This window comes from Alligator sinensis, unplaced genomic scaffold (assembly GCF_000455745.1).
Source record: "Alligator sinensis unplaced genomic scaffold, ASM45574v1 scaffold13_1, whole genome shotgun sequence".
In the NCBI taxonomy this organism is placed as follows: Eukaryota; Metazoa; Chordata; order Crocodylia; family Alligatoridae; genus Alligator; species Alligator sinensis.
This window is the reverse complement of record NW_005841909.1, coordinates 2,797,670-2,819,676: the sequence shown is the minus strand read 5'-3', so window position 1 is coordinate 2,819,676 and position 22,007 is coordinate 2,797,670. Positions and strand designations below refer to the sequence as shown.

The 22,007-nt window shown below is 43.2% G+C and overlaps 1 protein-coding gene across 1 annotated transcript in view; it reads right to left on the bottom strand.

Annotated features, from left to right (window-relative positions):
• The window catches only part of SYNE2 (spectrin repeat containing nuclear envelope protein 2), a 256,030-nt gene that overhangs the window by 197,682 nt on the left and 36,341 nt on the right, over positions 1–22,007 (bottom strand). The window contains 15 exon segments of the mRNA XM_025197915.1: positions 2,027–2,102; positions 2,372–2,529; positions 3,639–3,773; positions 7,236–7,409; positions 7,816–7,974; positions 9,576–9,749; positions 10,004–10,159; positions 10,954–11,118; positions 11,243–11,430; positions 11,721–11,817; positions 15,255–15,411; positions 16,717–16,829; positions 19,643–19,807; positions 20,708–20,845; positions 21,724–21,825. Of these exon segments, the coding sequence (XP_025053700.1) occupies positions 2,027–2,102; positions 2,372–2,529; positions 3,639–3,773; positions 7,236–7,409; positions 7,816–7,974; positions 9,576–9,749; positions 10,004–10,159; positions 10,954–11,118; positions 11,243–11,430; positions 11,721–11,817; positions 15,255–15,411; positions 16,717–16,829; positions 19,643–19,807; positions 20,708–20,845; positions 21,724–21,825 (2,157 nt within the window).

The window sequence follows — 22,007 nt, the reverse complement described above, 5'->3', positions numbered from 1 at the left end:
AAGCTTTGTGTGTCCAGTCTTTTAATACAGATATGATAATATTTTATAAAATTATATTATAGCAAAATACTATGTTTTATTTTAATAGCAATATTAAGACCTCTTAACCTGTTACTTCTTTGTTTCCTCTCCAACTCGTTCAACAGTTTTAGCTACTGTGGGGGGGATGAAACCTTACTGCAATATTTCAGGTGTGGTTCCCCAGTGTGAGCAGCTGAGATTTATCCCTGTGCCGTGGCCAGTAAAATGTCTATGTCCCACTTATATTTTATTTTGAAGACTTATGTGGGATCACCCTTTGTACAGGGATGAATACCTTTCAGGGAGAGGAACTGGAATGTGAACTCTTCGGACAAGAGTTGTCTCTTGAATAATACCTGTACACAGAGGTGCACTGATATATCGGTTGCATATCGGATCAGCACCAATAAAAGGAAAATTAGCATTATTAGCTATCAGCTATTTGGGGGCGGTGTAGTCAATAATGTCACTGATAAATTCCGTGTGGATGCATGCAACACATTCTTGTTCTCCTTGATCCGGGTAGCTAGTCCCAGTTCCATCTCCGCCTTGGTCTTCCTGACCGCCCCCCTACAGCCCCAAGCAACCGAGGTATAGTCCTCCCTGGTGATGGCCCCTCCCTTCCATTGGGTGTATGCCTCCTTTTTAGCTAGGAGAATGCCCTTGCTGAGCCATGGGGGTTTCTAAGCACACTTACCCCGCTTGCTTCTCTCAGGGACTGTTACCCTTTGCGCCTGGAGGATCACCCCCTTAAGGTACAACCATCCCTCATGGACTCCCATCTCCTCTACCTTCTGGGCCCTCAGTGCCTTCCCCACTAATCTCCAAAGCTCATTGAAGTTGGCCCTTCTGAAGTCAAGGGTTTTAGTCTTGCTATAAGCCCTTGACACCCTGCACTGGATAGTGAATTCCAGCAGGTGATGATCGCTATTGTCCAGGTGGTCAAGGACCTGCAGTCCCCTCACCAGGTCATCCCCAGTGGCCAGGACCAGGTCCAGCAAGGCGTTATCTCTAGTGGGGCTGTGCACCTCCTGGATAAGGTGAAGGTCCTGTAATACAGCCAAGAACCTACGCGAGCGGTCAGACCTGGCTGTCTGCTCCGCCCAGCAAATGTCTGGGTAGTTTAGGTCACCCATGACAATGACATCCCTTGACCTAACTGCCTTCATAAGACTCCAGAGAAGTCCCGGTCCTGCTCCTCCCCCTGGTTGGGTGGCCAGTAGTAGACATCCACCGTAAGGTCCCTTTTGCCACGCCCCCCTTGTAGTTTGACCCGCAGTGTCTCCACCCGACCCTCCTCTAACCCAAAGCTAAACCTTCATGATGTGAGTTGCTCTTTGACAAAGAGCGCAACCCCCCCGCCTTTCCTCTCTGTCCTGTCCCTTCTATATAGGGTGTACCCCCGAATGCCCATTGACCAGTCGTGGGTAGGGTCCCACCAGGTTTCTGAGAGCCCTACTAAGTCTGGATTCTTACTCACAATCAGGAGGCACAGTTCCTCCTGCTTGCTCCCCATACTATGAGCATTGGTGTAGAGGCACTTGAAGTTTCCTGAGGGTGCACGTGCCTCCCACCTACTCCCCTTGGGAGGTGGCACGCAGCCAGAGTGGGACTCCCCAACCTCTACCCCTGCCCCACTCCCTCCTTCACTGTGGGGGCCTTGATCTGCCCCCCCACGCCCCTTCCCTCCCCTACGCCCTTTCCCCACCACAGACTTACTGGCAGGGCACTGCTCTCCAAGCAGCCTGACTGTATTCCTGTAAATTGGCTGTTGGATCAGTATTGACCCATATGGCTGGTTACTAATCAGCTATTGGTATTGGCCAAGAAAATCTTTATTTGTGAGCTCCTACTTATCAAGCACAGTGAGTTCCTAAACTTTGACTGGGAGCTCTTATATCCTTACATATAACAAATAATAATAGAAATACTAAATGTTTTCCTTGTGCCAATGATCCTGTCTAAATAAATCAATATTTACCAATAACATATAAGGGTTTCATACCTCCTGAGTTGAAAGGGTATCAGTTGATTGGGGAAAAACTTTCTTTTCTCCATTTTCAGAAGCAAATATGCAGCTCCTGCAGTTTAAAATCAATTTCAGTTTAAGAACCAAAACAACAATAAAACACAGAGAAAAAAACCTTAAATTATGTATCAAAAGATTAGAAACAAGCATGGAGAAGGTGCCAAAATACAGTTTAACATTACATATTGGTTTCTGAAAACTAGTGTTAGAAGTATATTTATGCTTGGGGGTATGTTGCACATCATAATCCTCCAGTGATGGGGATAATCTACATTTCTTAATTTTACAAAGCTATGATACATTGTGCAACCAAACACTTACCCTTCTCTAGATGGCTGACCCTTTCCAACATGAGAAAGAAGAACTAGTTTGTTTGTTTCTAGGAAAGCTTCTTCTGCAGTCAGTCTTTGGCACAATGCTTTAAGACCTTGTAAGCTGCTGTTAAGCTCTCCCAGGCTGCCTTCATGAGAAAAAAAAGCCTAAATGAAGAAAAGCAATATAATGAATATGTGTTCAGTTATGAAGAAGTGATTATTTTCATGCATTATGATATTTTGCATTCTTTTCCCATACAAATATCTATAACTGTAGTTTTTTGTCTGATTTGGATGAAACTTGCAGGGGTGGTAGCCTCTGCTGAGAGTATGAAGCCTGCCAAGTTTCAAGAAGATCAGTACAGGGGCTTGAGGGAAACTGTGCCCCAAACTCTTGAAAGCAAAACATGTCATGTGAATGTGTTACACTGCAGTGGGCTGAAAACTGCAGGGAGGGGTGGCCCCTGCTCGGGCCATGAAGCCTGCCAAGTTTCAAGGAGATAAGTGCAGGGGTTTCGGGGGAACTGCCCCTCAAGCTGTGGACAAGTAAAACTCATGACATGGGTGACACTGTATGTGTTAAGGCGCAGCAGGCTGAAAAGTTGATTATAAGCTTCTTCTCTTTATCTATTTGTTTATTGAGTTTTGAAAAAGTTGTATTAAACTTCTCTATTTCAATATATATTCAACTGCATATAGGATATGATTTCATGATGAACTTCCTGCAAAATACAGAACGCAATATCTCAGCAGGATTGTCCACTAATGCAATGATGGGTGGGTGAGCAGGGCATGAGCTCCAAGTGCTGCTTGAGAGATGAGGGGATGCCAAAATGGAACTAGGAAGTGCCTCACCCTCCCACCCGCCATTTCCCCCAGACCCTCCTGCTTCTCTACAGCGACTCTGGCTCCAGCAGTGGGGAGGACAGAGTAGCAGCAGCAGTAAACAGTGTAGGACCAATGGCTGGACGTTTGCTGCTTTATCTGTATTTTACAGACAAAAATCGGTGTTTAAATGGTCCCCTGACGTGTTGGCAGCAAAAAAAAGGAGGTGACTTTGCCCCCCAAAGCAGCAAACCTTCAGCCACTGCTTCTGCACTGTGCACCCCCACCCATCCAGGACACAATAGCGCCCCGTTACACCTCTGGGATGGTCATAGGGAGACAACAGACTACAAGGCAAATGCATCCCTCTGCAAATAAATTGTTTCTCTAGGAACCCATATCTGAGGACAAGTGGTCTTACATACCACTAGTATATATTGTTTTCTCACCTCCCATCTTCTGCGAACATCTTTGATCTTTTTCTCCAGTACTGGTTTTTCATAAGCAGGTGAAATATTTTTCAGTTGTTCAGCAGCTTTCAAATATTTGTCAAGAATATTAGTGTTCAAAATGCTAAATGCCTCCTGCAGAAAACCAAAACAGAATGGAACTTGTGTATGCAAAAAACCCAGTTTCATTACCATATCATAACTATGCAATGCAGCCTGACATGGATTGTAATACTGAGCTGCAATGACAGAGAACCAGACTCTCTTATACCCCATGCCTGGGTGAACTGGCAGGGTCTGGTACAAAGGCATTCCCAAATCCTGGACACCTGAAAAAGGGCCAGAGATACCTGTATAGTCCTGGCTCACTGGAAAACACAGGCACTGCTCCTAAAATACCCCCCAAAAAGCACATTCTGTACCTTAGATGTGAAGACAAGGCCCATCTCTCTGTCCATGCAATAGAGTGTCCCTGTGTACTCCCAATGCCTGCCAACATTTTCAAAAGCGACCGGTGGTTTAAGGTGTCTCACTTGTGACTACCTAAGTTGAAGTATCTCAATTATGGGGTTGGAAGGACTCTCAAGGGTTATGTAGTCCAACCCCCCTGTACAGAGGAAGGATTCAACTAGAAAAACCATTCCAGAGGGAGGCTTAAAGGGGTCCGGGTTTTCTGACGGGAGGTGCTCTGAACTTTGTGAGAATCAGGCCCCTTTAACGTGTCACAAGGTAGGAAGCCAAAATAATATAGGGGTCAACATTTCTAGTCACTTTTGAAAATCTGGTCATAGAGCTATAGCATATGGTACAGGACAGGATCAATGCTTACTAATCCGCAAGCAACCTGACTGGGCACGTCCACACGTGTGTGAACGTTTGGTTCCCTGGGGACACGTAGCAACAGTGTACCATGCACCACAGCTACCTGTCCCCGAGGAACGTCCGTGCTACACGTGCTTTGGCAGGTGGCAAGTTGCTCTGGGTCGGGTAGGGGAGACTTGGGCCAACACTGTGCTAGCCCCAGCAACCTTATCTGGGGTCCTGGGAGCCTCCCAGGGCTGCAGCTGGGGTGATCCTGCAGGGCAGAGCCTGGCCAGCAGCTGCAGTGTGGCTCTGGGTGGCCCAGCTCGCTTTTCAACAGCGCGTACTACCCAAGCATGTGCTGCTCTGGTTTTTTTTTCTGCGATTTTTTTTGACCCCTGGAAAAAACACAGAAAAAAAAGGGAGCAGTACACACTTGGGTAGCATGCACTGCTGAAAAGTGGTGTACGCTCAGTGCGCCCTAGAAGCACGGCGCACACCAGACTGTGCGGTATGTGGTGCTACAAACGTTTTTGCAGCGCCACATACTGCATGACTGGACTCGTCTGGACGCGCCCACCGTGTTTCAGATCTCATGCATTCCTGAGTGGCTCTTCCATCACTACCACTTTGAGGGCACTGAAGCCATATAAATAAACAGAAAGGTTACTGAAAGGATACTTTCAGTTATGTGAAAATAAGGAAAGTGCATGTAAGAAGGAGTAAACACTCAACTATACTCCATATTGATGCAATTTTTTTCATAATCTACAATAGGGTTAGGTAACCCCCCTGGCGCACATGGCAGAACGTGGCACACGAAGGCATTTTACTTGGCACACATGCCTCAGGGAAGGGCCCAGGGCTGCGCTGCCACAACAAGGATCAGGCCCCTCATCTGCCCTGGGCACACCAACATTTTATAAGTCGAGCATTTTATAAGCGGTTGTTTTTGGCACTCTGCCCAAAAATGTTGCTGACCACGATCTACAATTAGCTTACCTCCTTTCAGGAAAAACAGGTCAAAGATAGGTGCAAACCATTATTTTTGTATCTTATGACCAAGGATTCAGGCTTTCCGTTTCCCATGGGAAAACAGAGAGAAACATAGATTTTCTTTTTTAAAGGAGAAAAATCTGGGAAACTGCGAGTTTCCCATTGCAGACTGGCAGATTTCCAGCCTGCAAGGGGCTGCTTGGGGCTGGGGGGAGCAAGAGGAGAGCAACCAGAGGCAAGGGGCACCATGTGCACGCACACATATGCACGTGGCTGGCAGTAAAGCCAGGCAGTGGTAGAGAGCAGCTCCTGCAGCCCCTGGCAGGTAAGTTTATGGGGCTGTAGGGGGATATAGGCAACATGTGGGGCGGGGGCACAGTGGGGGGCATAGGTGATGTGTGGGAGGCATAACTTGTGGGGAGATTGAGGTGGTGGCAATGACTCGCACCAAGCCCACGGTACAGGGAGCGGAGCAGGGTTGGCAGCTGGGCTGGATTTGGGGGTATTACAAGACCAGGGTGGTGCATGGTGCCTGGGGCCTGACAGGCAGGAATGTGTGGTCGCAGGGCCTGACTGGGGAGTGGGACACAGCCATGGGTGGCTTGTCCTGGGAAGGTGGGGTGGGGAGGAAGGAAGGTGGCTCTCCCCTGCTGTATGCACTTGCAGGAAGGGCCAGACCCATAGGTGATGCCTCGGGGGGAAAGGGAGGCACATGCTGCGCCCCCCCCCCCCAAATTTCTGCACCCACAGCAGGGCACAGGACTGCAGCCTGGCCAGACTAGCACCAGGCAGGAGTCACGTCCACGGCCCAGTGGGCAGGAGCTATGCTCACACACCCCCTGTCCCACACACACCTCCTGCCCCACACACTGCGGGGCTGGGGCCTGGAGGCAGGGGACAGGAGTGAGAGGCACCAGCAGCGCTGAGGGGGTGGGGGGCAACAGCATGGGCAGGGGCAGGGAACCAGCATATCAGGGCTGCTTAGTGCCACAAAGCAGTGGACAGCCACAGCTGAACCTGCATCCTGGTGAGTGAAGGGGGCAGGGGGAGCTCTGACTTTCCCTGATAAAAAACCCTAAATCAAACACCAAAATATATAGGTATTTAGAATTAATTTTATTATAATGATTGAGGCACTGGTAGGCTTCCAAATTGCTTGAAAATTGTAAATATATGAATAAAACATTGTGTTCAACTGATACCTATATATATAATAGCATTTCATTTTAATTGCAAAAAAGAAAAACATATTCTGGGGGTTTTAATCAGAAAATTTTGGAATTATTTTTATCAGAGAAAAACAAGATCCCGCTTATGACCACTTGGTCAGGTCGTTTTCAAAAGTTCTGATAATACAATTCGCCAAACTACCAAATGTATAATAGACCATTTTTAGAAAAAGGACAAAACCCCTCCTAATTTTAATGACATGAAGAAATAAATCATGGGAAATCCTTTCAAAGAAAAATATGATTGCTGAGTAATGTATGGGGATCCAGCTGTTTTTATAATATTATGGTTACCATTTATTTTGGGGACTTGGAAAAAAACCCCAAGATAATGAATGATAACATAAATGCAGGCAAGTGGTAATATTTCTTAATATTTTGTATGTAAAGTTAAAATATGCTAATAGTGATAAAAGAAAATGAATAAAAATGTTAAAAACCGGCAAGAAGTATGTGCTATTTTCCACATCGGTGAAAGTTGACTTCTCAGTTGTAGACTGTCACTAAGAAATGCTGCACTTTGGTTAGACTCCTGATACGACGCAGGGCGGAAGTGAGTGTTTGAACCTACCTCATATTTTGAAGTGTGTTCTTCAGGGCTCACTTTCTGACCAACGAGTTGCATAGCTTTTACAATAGAGGTTTCAAGCTCCTGCTGGGATTCTTCAAAATTGATCATGATGTCCTTTTCTGAGAGAGTCTTTTCCAATTTGGGCAAGACCATGTGTAGATTATTCATGGCAGCCTGAGAAGAAAAATGCAGTTTTCAGGATGTGCAGAAGTATTATTGCGGGGCATGTTGGCAATTCAGCTAAGAGGCTTTGCTCAGATTCTAAAGCTGTGAGTTTGATCCTGGTCAGCTGAATGTCCCTGCTACAGAAACCGTTCAGCTTAGGCAGGCCTGTGACCTTGTATGGATATCGCTAATTAAATTATTAATATATTTCCACATAATGTCACTCTGGCTATTCAGGATTGGATATTACTTTTCTAACTACTCGCTTTTTACCCTTAACAAGACTGCAGAAGAGTAATTCCTATAATAAAAGCATTCATTTTTTTAAATAGGTCCTAAAAGAAGTTTTTCTAACCATGCCTTATTAAAATGAGATTTTCAGTACACCGAATTTTATTATGGGAAAAATAGAGACCTCAGTTCTGTCTCTGGCTTCTTCAATTCGTGCTTGCAGCTGAGCTGTGTGAAAATGCTGGAGGGACACCTGGCTGGAAATACTCTGTGTCACCATTTGTAAGATATCTTCTGCTGCAAGAACTTGTTTTTGGCATGAGGTTCCTCTGGCAATTAAGATCTGTTTCAATGAAAATCAATAGAAATCTGTGATATTAAGTGCTGTCTGTATGATTTGGCATAAGAAACTGAATTGAGACGTAAGAACCATTTGGTCAAATGCAGACCACGCTCTGCAATTAAAGCCACTATGTTGCTGTGCAAAATATCAAGCTAGAGACAAAGCTGTTTTCATTCAAAAAGGAGGTATAACAAGCAGGTTATCAAGCATCTGATTTGATACTCGTACGTAACCTCTCCTCCACTTCCATGGTTGTATTTCTTCTCATATTATTTATCTCAGCATGATAGTTTGCATTTCTTTGCCTCACAATCAATATTTTAAAAATAAGCTTGCATACTTAGAGCTTCATAATCAACATACAAACCATGACCATTTGGACATGTATGGCTATGAGGTAAACCAGAAGTCTCATATGAGCAAAGTTCCCAGTGCACCAATTTTCCTGCAGGCCAGGGTTTCAAGCATGCCATCAGCTGTTCAGCAACTGCCTTGAACATTTTTATGCACGACTCACACTGCTGTATTTGAATATTTATCAGTAGCTGTCCTTATTAGAGCTGCTTTGGTCTATGAATATTTAACTCATTTTGAGTTTGAAACTATCAATTACCATTCCTGTAATGACAATCAGTGTATCATGCATAATTTCTACTTATTGTACTGCAAGTGATGCTAGGACTTGATCTTTTATCCTCACAGACACATTATGTCACCAATCCCATTGAAATATAGCTCATCTAAATTGGAAAGTACTTTTACATTTTTAACAAGCCTCTGTCACACTGAGCGAGGGGTTATTTTATAAAAGTACCTGCAAGCTGTGAAAATTCATGTTCACATTTTTAATATGCTCAGATCTTCTAATTCTGCAGAGCTAACTGAGTGCATGAGTTCACAGACTTTACATGAAATAACATTAGGACTGAAAACGAAATCTTGTTAACTACACTAAAACCCCTCCTCCCTCTTCACACAGTGAATGCTTCAGGCAATTTCCTATAACCCAGAGGCATAAATTAATAACAGACTTCTGCTAACTTCTGAAGTATCTTTTCTTTGCTGGGGAAGATTCACACCCCTGCCAGAGCTCTCCTGCTCTCAGCCAAGTAGGACTGATGGAATAAAGGGCTTCCTCCCCAGGGGCTGAATGCATTGTCTGTGCAAGAAAAGTCTCACCAGTATTCATCACACTCTCACCTCATTAATTTCCAATGTACTTGCCTGCTGGGAATGCTAGGTGGGGAGTACGCTGGTTTACTGAGGAGTAGTACCTTATATCATTCAGCAACAAGCAGCTGAAGCATGGTACTGACAGCCTTTCCATCAGCTAAGGATGCTAATATTTGGGAGAAGACAATTACCAGGAAGAGGTATTCAGGGGTCCAATAGGACCGATCCTGATAGGCAGTGCTGGACAACAATCCTAGACCTAGAAACATTAGAGCATCCCCTTTCCTTTATTAACCACTTTATAAAACAAAATCCAACCTCCTTTCTGCTTTATTTGGAGCAGCTTATTTCACTGAAACCTTTGAAATTCTACCCAAAGTATAAGAATCCGATAGACCATATTTTAATCTTTATATGTATGTTTCTACCTGTAAGGATTCCTCTGCTGGAGGTTCCATGCATCCTTCCTGCTTGACCTTATCAAGAAGGCACTCGGTTTCTGTAACCCAGTTTTCCACTCCGTCAAGAAGCTCTTCAATTTTACCCACCCTGGGCAGCAGGTCAGTGGCTTGTTCAATTGCATCTTCTTTCTTTTCTCTAACCTGTGAATATGGCAGATTTAGGCTCTTGGCTATTTTAGCACTTTGACATGCTCAAAATGAACTTTTCCCTTCGTCACCAGCATTTAATCAACATATGGACAAGCATTCTGGATTGTAATACCAGAAGAGTTTTGGGAAGCTGAGAATGGACAAGAGATGTGGCCCCCAGAAAAGTGGTACCACATTTCCAGTTGATAGATAACACCGAAATACCAGTGCATCTATCATGGTTAGATCACAGGGGAAATCTTTACCTCTGCGTTCTGAATGTGTCTCCTAATAGCCTCCGTTGAAATAGCTACGGTATTACTGACTGTATCTAGAAATGATTCTGCAGGAGGCACAGCTTTTTCCTTACTGTCAGTAACTTGCTTCATTTGCTCTTCGTGCATTCTCAGTAATCTCATCTCCTGTGAAAACGTTGCATAGCATTTTTATGCTATCAATTATGGCCACAACCATATCATTAATAAAAGTTACTTGAAGGGCATAGAGTTACTTTAAAACATAGAGCTCTATTATATTCTCAGCTATATCTATATCTATCTATATAAATCTATATATATATAACATTATTACAGAATACCATAATATATAGATATAGATATATATATAGATAGATATAGCTATATCTATACATTATCGTATTCTGTAATAATGTTACGCTTATGAAAATATTCTCTAAGTTTAACAGGGAAAAAATCAAGAAGCTGCTATGGACATTAATCTGATTCGATAGCAAGTCCTCAAAAACTCCACAAAGTAAGATTCTCTGCTGAGTTAACCTGGTATAGCCCAATAAATGTCAATGGAGCCAGCCAGTTTACACCAGGTGAGAAGGAGCCCCATACAATTTAGCAAAGATTTATAAACTTGCTACAGAACTTACCCACCAGTCTAACTAGAACTTAATAGAAAAGTTTATCCTGTTACATGATATATTTTTTAAAGCTCTATAGAAAATATAACATTTTAAAAAGAAATTGAAGGGACTTTTACAGAAAGAAGCACAATTAAGTGCAACTAGGGACCTGGTATTGTCTGCTTTTCTGTCTTTAAAACTGGTAAATAATCTTGCACTCAATTCAGTGTTATCTGCAGTTAATAAATTGACAAGTATATACAGTATTCAGAAAATGTAATTTTGAAGTGGAAATTTAAAAAAATTGTGTCAGGAAAGGAAAATGGAAACACAGTAACTTACAAACTGTGTTCTCTTGATAAATTTAGCCCATTTCCTGTTTAGTTTCTTCAGTTCTTTAGAAATATCTGATCCCACGTCCTCACTGCTGACTTCAATTAAAAAGTTCCCAGCTTCATTTAAGGAACCATGCACTGAGTTCCAGGCTGACAGGCTCTCCGTGGGGATCTAGAGAGATTCATTGAAAGCATATTAAAAAGTGCCCAAACAATAGCAATAATGACTTGCATATATAATGCATTATGTGCAAAATGATGCAAGAAGGTAGGCAAACGGAAACCCAACTACATACCTTTTTAGGATGGCCCTTCCGTGCTTCCTCCAACCAAGTTTTCAATAAGGGCATATTTTCTGTATAAGTACTCCAAGAAGAAAGTACTTTCTGTAGGATGGCATTTACATTGGAAATATATTCTCTGCACGTCGAAATCTTAGACTCCACCGTCTTAAATAGTTTGCTAGTATATTGAGAATCACCAGCTGGAATAGCAAATGCATTTTAACATGAATATTAGACAAAATAATTGATTCACATGAATAATTTCAAAATCAAGTTAAAGAATATTTTGCAGTGACTTGGAAATGGCCATTTTTTAAAATGGAAATTCTTCCATTTGGTTTTTAAGGGGATTAGTATTATATGCTTGGAAAACAATGACAGTAAACAAAACCAAAGTTCTACAAGAAATCACAGCACTGTAAAATCACAATCCCGATAATGCCTCAGTTAAAGAACAGCTGTTAATATTAATCTATTTGCATGCACTTACCCAACATAGTAGTGCTTTTGCTTTTGTTTTTCAAGTCTTCACATATTTGAAAAGCAGTCTCTAGTTGAGTTATGATTCTTCTTTTCTCAATAAAATCCTGCCCAAAGCAAATGGGAATCAGTATGGGGAACACCGACTGGCATGGAAACATGCAGGAAACTCAGATGAAGAATTAGAAAACACAAATCAACTAAACACAGGTTAAACAGTAACAGCAAAGCATCTACCAGAGCCCCTCCTCGTGCCCTTGGCAGAATTAGGCCTATGATGCAGCCAGACCATGCACAGTGCTACTACTTGAATGGACAATCCTAACTCCTACATGCCACTAGTTCAGGGGTGGGCAAATATTTGGGCTGGAGGGCCACTTAAGGAGTTCTGTTGCTGGCTGGGTAGCCGGGGGAGGGCAGTTGATCCTATCTGGCCTGCCAGCTGCCACTGGGAGCCTGAGGAGGAAGGGTTGTGCCCCATGCCGCTCCACTCTGCCGTAGCCAGGACCAGGCTGGGCAGCATGCAGACTCCTCTTCCCCCCTGCATCCATCCCTACCCCCATCTGGTTTCCTCCTGGTGCTCCAGCTGTGCAGTCCCGGTACCATGGCTGCTGGCAGATGGGAAAACACAGGATGGGGTGCCAAGTAGCCATCCCACCCACTGCTATGAGTCACTGCTGCTGCTATGCCACACTGGGAAATTTAGGAGCAGCTGCTCTAAGCCGAGCTCCATCCCTCCCCGCCGTCCCCCAGCAGCCTGCACAGACTAGTGGCATCATGGTGACAGCAGCTCATCACAGTGAGTGAGCAAGTGAGCAGGACAGCTATTTGGCATGCTGTATCGTGCCCCATGCCATGCAGGCCCAGGTGCATGGCATGGGGCACGATGGCTGTGGTGCCAGGACTGCACAGCTGCAATACCAACAGGAAGCTGGGGCAGAGCGGGGATGGACAGTGGGGTGAGGTGGGGTGAGGTGGGTAAAACGGAGTAGCGTGGGGCACAGCCCTCCCTCCTCAGGCTCCTAATTGCAGCCAAGAGGCCAGAAAGCATCAATTGGCAGGTTAGATATGGCCCATATTTTGCCCATCCCTGCACAAGTTGTCTCAAAAAGACCACAGTGTTTTCATGGTAGGGTCATTTATTTCAGAAATAAGGTCATAATCCCTTAGGGAAGGCCTTTGTTTTCTTTATACCTAGGAAGCACCATGAATACCTAATGTAACCTAAGAATTATACATCAAAATAATAATTCAGTTTTAACGATGCACCAAGGGGCCAGAAGAAACTTATTAAACCTGAGAAATTTGGATTTCTCCCTTCGTAGTCCACCACAACATGGGTTAATATCACTGACGTCTTCAGGCATGTATTGATTTTACACAACAGGTTGCCACACAGCAGTCCAATTTCAGACAAAATTCTCATTAAATGAAAGCGGAGTTTTGCTTGTTAAGGACGGTAGTATTGAGCCCCATATGTGATGCAATGAACCAAGCACAAAAGAGGAGCTAAGCCTGAAACATAACCAGACAGGACAACTCTTCCACCAGGAGGAGCATAAGGATTCATCCAGACTGAGGAGGAAGAGGAAGAGGAAACTGCAGCATATTCCCATGGTAAAGCAGCAGGTGGTAGCAGATCCTGCTGCTATGGATTTGTGACAAGCGGTAAAGCAGCTCTCCCACTCTCCCTCGAGAGAAGCAGTGGATTTGAGGCAGGGAGTGGGTCGCTATTGTTGGCTATCTAACTATTACAAAGGAAAGGAAGCCTCCCACAAAAATGATGCCAGAAGAGAGAAGGCCATGAGCAAACACAGCCTCATTGGAAGAGAGGAAGCGGTGAGTGGAGGCACAGTGCGAGAGAACGCCTCGCAGCCTGTTACGGAGAAGGAACACTGCCTCATGGGTTTTCGCTAGAATCATGCCAAAACTCAGCACTTTCACGAGGCTTGGACTCCAGACCACAAGAAACCCAGCAATTTTGGCTGAGTTTCGCTTTGACGTTCTCAGATTTAAATAAATCTGAAACTTTTGTGAACTTACTCGCACAAGATCCAACCAAAATAAAGCTTCACTGTAACCAAACCTTGAGGATGACACTTAATGGCAGGGGCCATGGATAGATTTGAACCATGTGGCTCCTCATGTGGTGGATCCAGACTGCGGGCCTTCTCGTTGTGGGCTGCCAGAGCTGCTGCGTTGGCACCAGCAGTCAAAGAAAAAACGCCACCACTGCTGAACACACAGGCGACTGGTAGGGGAGTATGGGGGGGCACGTACCCCCCTGGGATCAGTCCCTTACTTGGCACCGCTCACGACAGGGCAGCTTTTTTGCTACACAGCATGTTGGGGCGGGGTGGGAGGCACTAAGCCATGGCACAGAAGTATAGGAATGGATATGGGGCTTTTGGTCCACCCCAGGCCCACCCACAAGTTCTGCCCCCCCCAGACTCATGAGGCACCAGTCACCCCTGGCTCGACGTCCCCCACTATAACATCACCTTCACAGCTGCAGCTGGAGGCACAGTGCTCCAGCAGCCAGCAGTGATGGGAGCCAAGTGGCAGTAGCTTTAACTCCTTTGCTGCAGGCACCAATACAAAGGCTCCTTGCTTTAGATCAGGCCTTTGGGTTGTATGTTTGATACCCTACTTTACAGAATTCTTGCAAACTGTTTCAAGGAGATCCTGAAAAAAATCTGTGGAGGGAGGATATTTAGAAAGAAATGCAGCATAAAAACTTGTCAGCACTGTCTGCAAGCACTAACAGGTGCTTGTAACAAGGCAATCTGGCTCTGTAAGAGGGAGGAGACAGTCCCGTTGTAGAAGCCCAGCTGTGGGCATCAAACTTATGAGGGAATATCCCACTAACAATTAAAAACCCAAAGGACAGAGCTGGGGAAAGCCTGGATTGTGGGCAGGAGGTTGATTGCAACTCAGACAAGTTTGTCTCCAGGACTGGGCCAGAGCTCAAGGGCCTCCCGTACTGCCTGGAGAAGGGCTAAAAGCTTTGTCTCCTGGTTTGCTTGCCTGTTCAGTGCAAGGACTGTGTTTGTATTTAAAGGATTGGTTGAGGAGCTCCCAAGAGGACAAAGTCAGCCAGGCAGCGGGTATACCAATCTGCCTACACTACAGGCTCATTCTAGTGTAACGCGATGGTCACAACTAAGTGGTCAGATTTACTTCATTCCATATGGGCTGAGAACAATAGCCATTCATTATTTATTTCAATTAGTAATATTGCCTAGTTTCAGAAAGGGCTTCTATGTGCTTATCATTGCTTTACAATGACACCTGGTGGATGGTCTTTCTATCCCAGTCTGAGAGCACTTTAGCTATGTGTGGCATATTTATCTACAGTGAAATGGGACATGGAGTAGCCAGAATGTTATAAAGGTACAGGTTGATTCTGAGACCCATGAGCCTTTACATAACATTTTGAGCCAGACGAGTTACCCCTGCTTTGAGAGACCCAATATGGTGGGAGGAGTGACATGAGGTTGCACTAGAGAACAATTACCAAAAATATAATACTTTTAAAGCTTACATGCCAATCTGCCAGCAATAGTTCCACAGACTCCTTAGCCCCATATTTAATGTTCCAGATATTTAACTTTGATGTCACTTCATCATATATAGCTGAGCACAGGTGGCAGAGATATTCCAGCAGTAGGCTGAAGTTTGTGAACCGGATATTGCTAAACCTGCAGAAAGAGAGTTTTGGAATGTGAGTTAATATTTTGGGGCATAATGAACCATTCATTTACAAGAAGAGACCTCTGACTTCAAAATTATGTGAACTCCAGGTATTACACCACACTGTGCAGACTGCAAACACAATCCCTTTCTGCTGAGGGATCAAAAAATTCTAATATATTTAGGGTTAATTTTTCTGTAACCAATGATTTTGGCCACCTTAATTTCTGGACATCCACTTTAAGAAACAGAGACCGAGTTTCAGAACTGCTAAGCATCTGCTTCTGAAAATCAAGCCTTGGTGGGGTGTCTCTCTCTCTCTAGCTCTCCTATTGAAGATGTCCCACTTTATATAAATAACTGAATTTTTCCTGGTGCAGGTGCTTGAAGCTTCCAGGCGAGCGTCCTGTCCACCAGCTATTGGCTATTTTGCAGTAGTTATGCTCTCTTCCTCTCTCCACTCTCTGTTTTCAACCAGAAATTCCATCTTTGTAAAGAGTGATGCATACTTTTCTGCAGAAAGTTCTGTTTTCAACAAATTGACATTTTCTGAGAAAAGACCATTTCATCAAAACATTGACAACCAGCTCTGGGACAGTATCATTATTCCCCTTTCCCAGGCAGGGACAATGAAAAACAGATCATGCAGAAGGCAGGGCAGGGCAGGGTGGCACCCTAAAGCAGCAGTTCTCAACCTCATTAGACTTGAGGTACCGCTCAGAAAATACCAGGTCTTAGTTTTCCTTGTTTTTTTTTTTACTACTGAAAAATAACAGAGCAATTTTTGTGTTGCCAAGAACTCAGAAAGACCAGGGCAGGTCAGAATGCTTTTAAGACCATGGACTCCTAGTTGAAATCTCTGGGTTTATCTTGTGAATCGTGTTTGCACACCTCACAGTCCTAACATTGTGTGGCACCCTGCAGCATCCTGGCAAATATCTGAAGGCAGATCCGAGCCACTTGATCTGCCCCATGGACTTGGGGCTTTGGTGATATTTGATGGAGGCGGGAGGAGAAGGCTTTGGTGATGGTCACTTTCCATGTCCCCACGGGGAGAAGCCATGGTGGCAGCTAGGTCCTAGGTTCTGCCTTCCCTCCTACCTCCAACCCAAACTAGGTTGTTCCATCCCACAGCCTAAAAAGGTTGCCAATTGCTGGCCCACTTCATCAGATGCTATGAATGGATGTTCAAAAGGACAGGGTACAAATAAATTATATGATAAGCCAAACATCATATAGCAAATCAGTAGCAAAGTCAGGAATAGATTGCTGTCAGCTCAGATTGCCGACAAGATAGACTTGAAAATCACAACCTTCTTTTCATTTCCTCTAACTTCTCAAGTGGCACTAATGGCATATTCTTCTCATCTTTATTCTCAAATGATTGAAGGGTGTCCAAGTGGCCAGAAAAACAATCCATCAAGTCCTGAAAAAAAGTATTATAATTTAGTTATTTCACTGTTTAGTACTGTAGTTAAGAACATGCAATCTACTCTTTTATTATAGTAGCAGCTAATAAAAACATTCATCACAAAATTTACCTTCATTTTTTGTTAATTAAAGCATAATTGTAAATATTTAACAGATTTAATCCAAAAGCAAGCATTTGCTTCAGTACAACAAAAATACCTCAGCATTGTAAACACCTAAATACAGGTGATACTAAATTAAGACTATGCTATCAGTGATTTTTTTTCTTTTTAAATTTACACTTATACTAGGGCTGTGTAAAGCTTCGGTCACTGATTCGATTCGGTGGAGATTCGGTCCGAATCAAATCAGGAGACCAGACCCTTTAATCTCTCCGAATCGAACTGGAGACATTCAGAGAGATTCATTGATTTGGACACAGGTACAGCTTTAAATTTTTTTTCTACATACCTCAAGGTACCAGGCAGATCATCAATGCTGAGATGGTGGGGTGGATGAAGCATCCCATGGAAGCAAGGGGGTCCCCAGCATGCTTGGTGGCAGACCCGGTAGTGGACCAGAAGCACTTCCAGTCCACTTCTGGGTTTGCCACGGAGTGCACAGGAGACCCCCTCCCTGCCCCCCGGCTCGGCAACTGGTCCTTTCGAAGCCTGGGGATGCCTCCGGAGTTCCCCCGTAGCCAATCGCTGAGCGGGGGGGGGGAGGGCATCCACCTCCAAGCACGTGGAGGGGGCCCCTCCACCTTCCTGTGGGATGCTCCATCTGCCCCTCCATAGCAGCATTCATGAGCTGCACCTGGTACCTTGAGGTATGTAGAAAAAAGATTTAAAGCTGTGCCTGGGGCCAAATCACTGATTCTCCGAATCAGCATTGAATCTTCAGATTCAGATTTGGCCGAATCGAATCGGGACAGTGATCCAAATCAACAAACCAAATCACTATCCCCTGAATAGGGCTGAATCCGAATCAAATACAGACTGCTTCACACATCCCTAACTTATACCCTTTGGACACACCATATTACAATACAATTTTCAACAAATAAAGCTTTTCATTTACAAAACTTTAAAAATAAATATGTTCAGTTATGATCAGTGCTGTAAAATAATAATTTAAAAGTATTTATCCTGCTGATATCGATACCATATTAATTGTCTGATGTCAGGACTTGAGAGTTTGGCTGTATATCTTAGGGGATGTGTCACAAAGTCAACTGTCAAAATCAGCTAATTAAAATTATAAAGTAACAGTAAAGAAACACTATAACATACCAGAGTGCTCCCCTATGAATGTCACTGATCAAAATATAGTATTCATATGTCACTGCAAACTAATACTAAATACATCTACCAGCTATACCACCTAGGAATTGCAGCTGATGAAAAGAAACATACTACAAATAGAGGGAATAGTTACAGTTACACACACAATCAAGTTGCAAGTATGTGATCATTGAACTAAAGATTGCATGAATACCTGATACCATACCTAAACAAGCTCAAAGGCACATTAAGCTCTAATTAGCATTCCCTAAACTTGGCATGCTTAAATTTGCAACCTTAATAAAGTGCTTTAGCATAGTTGTGTGTGTGTGTGTGCATGTGTGTGTAATTTCTGATATTCAAAACAGCATGTAGAGAAACCAAAAATTCTATCATGACACGTCACACTGAAAATACTCATGTAGGCCATAACTGGGTCAAAAATTAGAGCTAGAGCTGGAAGCAGAGCTGGACAAAAATTTTCCAATTGAAAATATTCCAGTATTTTTTTTATCCGAAAATGCTAACATGACGACATCAAACTATTTTGTAAGAACATGTCAATTTAATCTAAATTAGCAATAGGAGACTATGAAAATATGGTAAGTAAGAAATTTTTCCCTAGCCTCGTCCTCAGGAATAGTTTAACTACCACATTTTCTCATATACAATATGCCCTGGCACAAGATACACACCTTGCTTTTTAAAAGCAGAATTGAAAAATATTTCCTTGTAGTAAGTAGCTAAGTAGCAGCAGCTAGAGACCTGAGCCTGCTCCCTGTCCTGCTCCTTGTGGATCATGTGCACACTTTACTTTTGTTTTCACCCAATAAGCAGCAGAAACTGCTCTAACTGTATTTTCTGGCATATCATGTGCAATCCAGTTTCCAAAAGCTGGATTTTTTTATAAAAGGTGTGTTGTATGTGAAAAATATAGTATTTTTGGTTAAAATTAAGACTAAGAATCAAACTTCATGGAGACACCCTTTATGGAAAATTGCAGATAAAGGCCAGGTACAGATATTACATGTTTACCATTTTAAGTGATCAGAAACCAGTCTAAACCCAAAACAGAACAGAAGTTTGGCACATAGAGACTAATTGAAAAATGGCAGAACCCAATCTAAGATAGGCAGCCTGTGCGCCCTCCCCCATGCCATCAAAGGGCGAATGTGTGCTCTGTTTGCTACTGATCTAAATTATGCAGCTTAGAGAAAACCATATAATTTGGATCAATTCCGCCTTGGGCTTTTTTAATGTCTACCTAGCCGAAGTGGCTAAACTTGACAAAGCTATAAGCTAGTGAAAACTGGATCTTACATTAGGATTTGCCAAGTAATCTCACTAACCAGCAGTGATGCCGACACAACCTAGAATAATCTCTAACTCTTCAGTTTATAACAAGGACATGTCAAGTAATCATACAACTCAGAATCTAATCCAAAAGGCGAGTCACAAAAGGTAAAATAATAGCAGACTCAAGGAACTCATGTAACGTTTTTACAATGAGATGCGTGTACCAACATTTTTTTTCTGATTAACTAACCTTAAATACTATAATTTTTTCTTTGAAGAGGGCCATTGCTTTACAGTGGTCTTGCAAATCAGGCAAACCTTCTGCAAGCAGATGCTCTACCTCTTGGAGCCAGAGCTCGATGCCATCCAGAGGTGGGGGTAACACACAGTCCAGCATTGTTTTCCATTCGTTAATCTAAAAGGAGAATACAAGTCTATGATAAAACACTTCTTTCTTAGTTTCTTCCCTTATTTTTGGAGGATTCATAAGGTCAACAAATGAAATGCCAAGCAACATGAAATTCTAACTACCTCAGATATGAATCTTGCCCAGAGTTGCAAGCAAGCAGCTACTACTAACTAGAAGTCTCCTGAGCATATCTGCGGCCAGGATCTGTTCTAATTTCTGTCATCTGTGTATGGTAACAGGGAATTTAGTACTATATACAGTTCTCACTATATATAGTGATCAGCATGAGGCTTTGGCACAAGAACACTTACGCTAGTGACAATGTGAGGGCAACTCCTACAGAGTATTTAGTTAGTGGGAGCAGGGAGATGTTAGGTAGTATCAGTCATATCCATTCTCTGTCATGGTGCAGGGACCACTGACATGACCCTGGGCTGAACCATGCTTCTGTGACAGGGCAGTGTGATCAAGAAGCCCATCCAAGCCAAGGGAAACAATATCTAGGCCACCAGATTCTGCAGCCTGCACCTTCCCAGGCTGCATCATTATCATTTAGCTGGAACTATGTCAAACAGAAAAAGCTAAAACCTAGACCTGAACACTGCCAAAATTGGAGGAAGATCAGTTCCAGACTGTACCTTGCAGGACCCTGAGATCCCTGGTGACAGGGATGTATACAGTACAGAGGTGCTTTTCTTTCCCACTAAGAAATGGCCTGGCACACCAAGCACAGCTTAGCTGGACCCCAGGATCAGGGCCAATATCTACATTTACCACTGGAAATGAGGAGTTCCCTTTGCCGACTCAAAAGAAACAGCAGCACAGGTATGCCAGAGTACCAATTCCCGAGGTGAATGCTATCTTCATATTAACAACATAAAGAGCAGCTAGAAATGCTTATTTAACCTGGGAGGTTAGGTTATCCCATGCTTCTCTCATCTGCTGCAGGTCTTTACTGATCTCAGCCACATTTCTTTTTGACGACAGCAGCGGCAGAAAGGCTCTTTTCTCTTGGTTAAATAATTCCATAAATGACAGCATCTCCTAGGGTCAAAATGGGGAGACAATTTATGGAATAAATATTATAGTACTTTTTAATGAGGTTCCATCAACTTAACGGGCATTATACACATGATACATGAGGAATTGTGACATGATGAGACCACTGAGACCAGTGCCACAACCATCTACCAGTAGCATTGGGACTTACAATAAAGGTATCAGACCATAGTTAGATTGTTAATTAATGTAAGGGTTAATACTGCATATTGTTCCCAAATAAACATGAAGATATATATATGTGTTAATTTTTCCAGTGCTGTAACTATTCAGCTGTATTAAAAGTGTTTTGTCTAATACTAAGCATAGGCTAATAGACCCCATAAATGCCTCTACTAAATACTCTTGTTCCCTGGGTTGTACAAAGGGAGAAAGCATTTACTCTAAGAAACAAAGAGTATTCATGTTCTCCAGCATTCTTCCAATGACAAAAACTGGTGTCAGACCTGCTATGCCAGGGGCGGGCAATTATTTTGGGTAGAGGGCCGCTTACTGAGTTTTGGAAAGCCATTGAGGGCCGCATGACAGGCAGCCCAGGGCAGATTAACATTAATTTTCTAAATTTTTTAGGGGCCCCATGGGCCGGATAGAATGGCCTGGCGGGCCGCATTTTGCCCACCCCTGTGCTATGCTATCACCATAGGAACTAAAATATATATGTTCTCCTTTTGGAAAAGAAATTTTATCCTAAACTTTCTTAAGTCACTTTGGTTTTGTTACTAAATCCAGTGATAGATATATGATTTTTATATTAAATTTAAAAGACTATACAATATCAGGAAAAGCTATATTTTGGCAGTTTGTTTAATATTACATTTTGCAAATATTACAGCATTCAAAAATGTCATTCAGATACTACTTACCTGATACTTCTTGCAGAGTGTTTCATTTTCTGTATCAGTCAACAACTTTTTTAACTTCATTTCTTGCATAGTCAGCCAGCCTAAGGCCTCTTTTACTTTCCCCTGGTAATTACAGCAGAACATTCAATTTTTTAAATACTGCAAGATTTATTTGTAGTTTGCACTGAACCAAAAAATAGCATGTGTGTGCATGGATGGATCTAGGAATTTGAAAAGTAGAGTGCAGATGGTGTGGTGCATCATAACATACAGTACAACTGTGAAGACCCTGAGAGGGCAGGGAT